Source organism: Peromyscus maniculatus, chromosome 7, assembly GCF_049852395.1.
Source record: "Peromyscus maniculatus bairdii isolate BWxNUB_F1_BW_parent chromosome 7, HU_Pman_BW_mat_3.1, whole genome shotgun sequence".
Lineage (NCBI taxonomy): Eukaryota > Metazoa > Chordata > Mammalia > Rodentia > Cricetidae > Peromyscus > Peromyscus maniculatus.
Genome location: NC_134858.1, coordinates 81,219,395 through 81,225,394, shown reverse-complemented (window position 1 = coordinate 81,225,394; position 6,000 = coordinate 81,219,395). Strand labels below are relative to the sequence as shown.

Sequence of the window (6,000 nt, the reverse complement as noted above, 5' to 3'; positions counted from 1 at the left end):
GGAGACATTAAAAGATGAGCCCAGATTTATTTTCTCCTCTCTCTCTTTTTCTCCTCTCTCTCTCTCTCTCTCTCTCTCTCTCTCTCTCTCTCTCTCTCTCTCTCTCTCTCTCTCTCTCTAGACAAGGTTTCACCACGTAGCTCTGACTGGCCTGGGACTAGCTGTGTAGATTGGCCTCAGACTCACAGAGATCAACGTGTTTCTCCCTCCCAAGTGCTACCCTACCTACCCAGTTTATTTTTATTTATCTTTTTTTCTAGTTATGGTTTAGCAGAAAGCTATCTTATTTTTAGGGACTTTATAAACATCAGTATTATATTAAACTTTATCATACATGACAACCATTACCAGCCATGCCTGTTACAAAGTGAGGTACATGTCATTCCTCTACCCTAGCAGTCATACATGTTTAATTAAAACAATAATGTAGAAAGTCCAAAAAATTATGAGACAGTCTGACTTCTTAGTGATAACATCATGGTATCAACTGTGGAAATTCTTTACAACATCTCCATTTACCAAATGGATCACTTCCTAAATTTAGTAAAGACACAAACAGGCAGGTATTTTGCAGACAAGAAAACCTTTTTATTTTAAACCACAAATAGTCAGCAGGTATCCACAACTATCCATATTTCATTAAAATCACATAAAACCTAGGCACAAAAGCACCACTGATTATTGCTCTAGAAAAACTGCATGAAAAATTCAAATATGCACAGTAAAAACACCACAGTATGCACAGGACTAAATTTTTAAAGCCAGGGCATGGAATGCTGAATCCATTTTACACGCAGCTTCCGATATTAAATTGGTTATTTATTTTACTTGAAGATGATGGAAATTTTCAAAAAACACCACCATAAGAGGATAAAATGTCCATCTTTATATATATTTTATGCCAACTAATAGAGTCCTAAAAAATTAGCATTTACAAAACACTTGGTAAAAATAGCTTTTAAAAGTTGTCCCAAGAGGTCCGTGAAATCAACCCCCGTTTTCCACAACAATTCATTCTCCCTCGGTATCTATAGATTCAGTTCTCTGTGCCTGTGAATAAAGGAGAAAGGGAGAAAGAAAGAAAATAACACAGTTACCACTAAAATAAGTAAAATCAGAGGAGAGTCCACCCACCAAGAAACACACTTCTGAGCATTCGGCCCGTTGTTTTCCTTCCAGATCTACTTCCAAGCGCACTTCAACTCTGGGTGGAAAACAGACAAGGCAGGAATGCATGGGCGCCAGCCCTTGGCGGCGGCACTGATTGCTTTCTGCTATTGAAACAACCACAGAAGCCTTACCTGCGGGGCTCCAATGCGCATAATAAAGAAAGCAGCAAGCTACTACCTGATTCTAGTCACTGCAAACAAGCAGAGTGTCTACTGTACCCTTAACTCTCACTGTTTCAATCTGCCCCTTTACTGACAGTGTGCTGGGTGGGGGACTTCTGCAGGCTGACACATTAACAGTGGAACGAGAGATGTGGATCTGCAATAACATTACAGGCAATAAAGAGAGACATGGTGAATGTGCTTATCCAGAGCTGAAGAAGGGTCGAGCAATTTCTTTTAAGGCACTGGTTCGGTCAGCGGGAGGTGGTCGTGGAAAGTACCTCTTCAGCCTTAGTGTCACCATTTGCAGATGGTGCTGTACCTTCCGTTCCAGCTTCCTGCTTTTCCTCCTTCTTCCCCTTGGCACCTCTGCTAATCTTTGCTCCGGGTTCCTTCTGGCGGAATCGAAGCACAGGGAAACAGAACACATTAGGCGCAGAGCGATGTTAGAAGCGCGCGCTGGAACCCAGCCAGACACAATGACGGTGGCCTTGGGGGAAAGTGGGGACCCAACTTGGCTGTTTCACCTGAACTACACTGTACCTCCATAAAACGGTACTAGGCTGGCGGCGAACCCACCGTTCCGTAGGAAATGGTGGCCGGCCCGGGTATCGTCGCTCCTGGGACAGTTCCACTATGAGTGGTTTTGCTGTGGAGGGGCAGCCACAGGAAAGGGGAAACGCCGCGGGGGAAACCCGCCTAACCAGGGGCTGTGGCTTCTCCCGTGGCTCCCCAATGTGACCAGTCATGTGGAGCCACATGGAGCCACACAACTAGAAAGGCACTGAAAACAAAGGCCCAGGTGAAGAACTGTGGCTAATTCTATGACTGAGCCACAGTGTGGAGCGCTGCTGTGGACATCTGCATTCACTACCACACACCATTTCAGACAGTGTGGGTGCTTTCTGAGGGGGTGCAGCACAGGAGAGCCGCGGTGGCTAAGTTCATCGGCATTAACGTACCTCCCTTTTCCTCACCTGCCAAACAGGATACTCATTATCTGCTTCAGTGGAGTAGACTGAGCTGAAGGCGACTGAGGAGAGCACCCAGAACGGGGCTCACACAGTGCCAGGCTAGTGTTCACTGCTTGCTCGAGTAAATGATCATATTTTTACTGCGAGTCACGGGAATGACCACCGACTAGTAGTTCTGTGAGGCGGTGCGCCCCTCTCTGACCTCTGCAGAGGGGTCCAGGGCCAGGACTAACTCCACCAGACCACCATGTGATGGAGTGCGTGCGGGTTCTGAGCTAGCTGGCAGGCCCCTCCTCACACAGGCTACTCAGAGCAACTTGCTGCCCTTCCTGCACCTCGCTGGCCAAATGGAAAACACATTCCTGCTAGTGCATAAAACGGCGCTTCGTGTCCTTAAGGAAAGCCCATAAGGTGGGGACGACTTGCTGGTCTGTACATTTTAGCCTGACTCATTCAACAGGATCTCTCCTCAGATGATTTTTTTTTTTTTTAGGCATGGAATTATAATTTATTCATTGTTCAGAAAGCCAAGGGAGGGAAGAGGGGAATGCCTCTTACCTTAGCAGATGTTTTTCTTGGTTTAGGCTCGGGTTTTGGCGGAACAGGCTTCTGCAGAAATAATTTAAATTAAACAAATACTGAAACCGACGCCATGAGCACCGAAAAGAAGACAATCATTGGTTCTGACTGTGGCTCTGTGCATTTCAAACGGGTCCTTTTGGTACCAGGCACCATCTTCATTGTGGGTTTGCAAGTGATGGGCCGATAAGGAGGAGAAGCTACCTCATTAGGCTCTGGTCCAGCAGAGCTCTCTGGGGGCAGGGTTAAGTTTCTCTTTCTGCTATCTCTGTATTCTCTTTTTTCACAACACCACAGCAAGAGGAGAGACTCCAACCCTTGGCTAAATGGCTTGATGAATTCACTCTCAGCAGCCTTCCCAACAGACTAGAAATTACAGGACATCACAGGCAAAGTCCACTGTCCATCGGTCATCGAGGCTGAGGCCTGTGAAGTTCTTCAAAGCTACATCCAGCTCCCTCCCCCTGACACAGATTTCAGGTTCTGTGGCCAAGCCTCTTCCTGTTTCATCCTCTCTGATGTCAGCTTAAGGTAAGATGGTAACACCAAGACACTGGGTTCCTTTGTCTCTGGAGCTTTGTAGTAAGCATATAACTACGGTGACCTGTCTGGCTATTAAAAGTTAAGATTTTTTTTCCTGTGGGTATTTTAGGTCAAATATTTCTCTAATAAAGGTTTAAAATGCGTATACCTCTCCAAGCACTAAAAGAATGTTTTAAAAATAGAAAACACTGTCCAGGGTGTCCCCTGTGAAGAAAAATGTGCGTTTCCCTCTAGTATCTGTAAAAGATCTGGAGTTCATATTGAACATGGCCTTTATGTGTAAAATTTAATTGGAGACATTTCATTTTCCAAAAGACCAGCTGTTAGAAAAAAAAAACAAAAAACCAAAAGCTAAACATGGTGACCCACTCTGGTAACCCCAGCACTCAGGACACTGAGGCAGGAGATGGTGGACAGTCTGAGGCCAGTCTTAGCTACAGAGTAAGACACAGCCTCAAAAATCCAAAAGGGAGGGCCAGTGAGACGGCTCAGTGGCTAAATGAGCTTGCTACCAAACCTGATAACCCATGTTCGAACCCCGGGGCAGACAGGCTGAGAAGAGAGAACTGACTCCTGCAAGTTATCCTCTGACCCTCAACACACAAGTGAATAAATGGAATAACAGTATTTTTTCTTAAAAGGAGAAGGAAAAAGAAATGACCTTGAAATCAAATTTTTAAAAAAAGAGTGGAACTTAAAAAGTAAGAATTTTTATTAGTGTTCTTATCCCTCTAAATCTTCAGTCTACTTCCTAAACACAGCTTTCATGGCTCCTAAGTCTTAACTTTCAAAATCTGTTATTGTAAGTTTTGACAGATTAGTATATAAGTCTTCTTGATTTTCAGCAAATTGTTTCCACTTTTATCATTTTCTGTGAGAAAGACCTTTTATCTTGGTTCAGCATTCAGTGTTTTGATAGTACTAAGAAACTAAGATTTTGCACGCGTGCATGTGTGTGTGTGTGTGTGTGTGTGTGTGTGTGTGTGTGTGTGTGTGGCGGGGGTGTTGTCCTGTGCCTGCTGGAGCACACGGTTCATGACAGTGTGTTCCTCAACCACTCTCCACCTTATGTTTTGAGTCAGGGTCTCTCATTGAACTGGAGTTCACTGATGGGCCAGACAGGCTGGAAAGCCTGCTTCAGGGATCCTCTTCCCTCTGCTTTCCGTACTGGCATGTACAGGTACGCACTGCTGCACATGGCTCCTTATGTGGGTGCTGGGAATCCCAACACAGGTGCTCATGCTTGCACGGCAAACACCTTATCCAGTGAGCGAGCCATGTCCTCAGTCCTCAGAGGAGCTTTATAGCACGGGACTCTGCTGACTTCAGATGAGGACATGATCTCAGGGAAAGGGGCTTCTTACAGTGCTGCTTCAGGAAAAGCCTTCTTTTGACTTTCAAGGGTTATTCCCTTAACTGGCCTGAGATTTGCAACAGCTCTTCAGTCTTTCTGGTGAATAGTAATGCTGTCTGTGAACTCATAAGTGGTGTTAACATCCACTTCCACATAAGTTCCAGCCGTGCCTGTGACATTCAGTGTGGGGATGGTCCGCTATCAATGAAGCTTTCCCCATTTTTTAGAAGGTAGCTCAGACTATAGGAATTTGGGGCAAAATCCTCTACCAGAGTCAGGCTGGTCTGTTTGTTGGTAGAATGAGGAAGAATGGACAAGCAGACTCCCAAGGAAGAGCACAAAAGTCAGAGAGAAGCATGGCCAGGCTGGCTAGGAGCTGGAGCACAGGCTCAGTATCCCTTATCCATCCTAGCTCTATACATCCTCTCCCTGGGCATGGCCTGCTGAAGGGGACTCCAAGAGACAAAGCAAAAATGCCGCTCTTTCAAAGATGTCCCAGGATAAGCATGCAGCTAAAGCCTATGAATTAATTTAGGAACATTCTGATCCAGGAATATAATGCTCAAAAGTATGGGTTGTGGGCAGAGACTCTACATTCTGGATCCATTTCAATATTAACAGGTGTAGAATTTGGAGACCAAGATTTACCTAATGTACTTGTTTGTCTCAGGATTTAGCAGTTCCAATTTGCATGGGCTTTGTATACTTGATAACGGACCTGGCCACTGGTTTTTACTGACACAGATAATCAGCTGAACTGCCTGGCAACATAGGTCAGGTTTTGCTAGAAACTGAAACCCCAAGTACTTTCCAAAGGGAAAATAAACTCAAGGAATATGCCAGCTAATCATCCTTTTGCTTCGGACAAAGGGAGTACTCATTCCTGAGAAGCTGTATTGAGGGGCCCCAAGGTACTTACCGCTGACAATCTGGCTGACCGTCTTGTGGGCTACAAAAGAACAGGAAAAAAAAATTTGGCAATTACAAACAACCAGGCTGGTTTTAAAAATCCATTCTTGGTATATTCTACTTTGCTGAAAGAATAAAATGTATGCCACCCATCAGCCTCTATGGGTTAGCATAATGAAACATGTCAAGTCTACTGGGTGCTCCAGAGAAAGTGTTGTACAAGATACAGGCTTACCTTCCATCAAGTGGCTTCTCCCAGTCAAAAGTGCTGGGAGAAGGGGAAAGAGAGGAATCCTGGCTCCACTCTAAC

The 6,000-nt window shown here is 45.0% G+C and overlaps 1 protein-coding gene across 5 annotated transcripts in view; it reads right to left on the bottom strand.

The window, feature by feature from the left end:
- Nucleotides 1-564: 564 nt before the first annotated feature.
- The window catches only part of Hmgn3 (high mobility group nucleosomal binding domain 3), a 42,472-nt gene continuing 37,036 nt past the window's right edge, over nt 565-6,000 (bottom strand). The window contains exons 3-7 of one of the 5 annotated variants that reach the window (XM_006985367.4): nt 5,701-5,730; nt 2,864-2,914; nt 1,613-1,726; nt 1,389-1,488; nt 565-1,050 (exon numbers count right to left, since the gene is read on the bottom strand). In XM_006985367.4, coding sequence (XP_006985429.1) covers nt 1,037-1,050; nt 1,389-1,488; nt 1,613-1,726; nt 2,864-2,914; nt 5,701-5,730 — 309 coding nt within the window. In that variant the 3' untranslated portion in view covers nt 565-1,036. Of the gene's footprint in view, nt 1,489-1,612; nt 1,727-2,863; nt 2,915-5,700; nt 5,731-6,000 lie in introns of all 5 variants that reach the window. The other 4 variants (XM_042281376.2, XM_006985369.4, XM_006985370.4 and 1 more) reach the window with 4 other exon arrangements.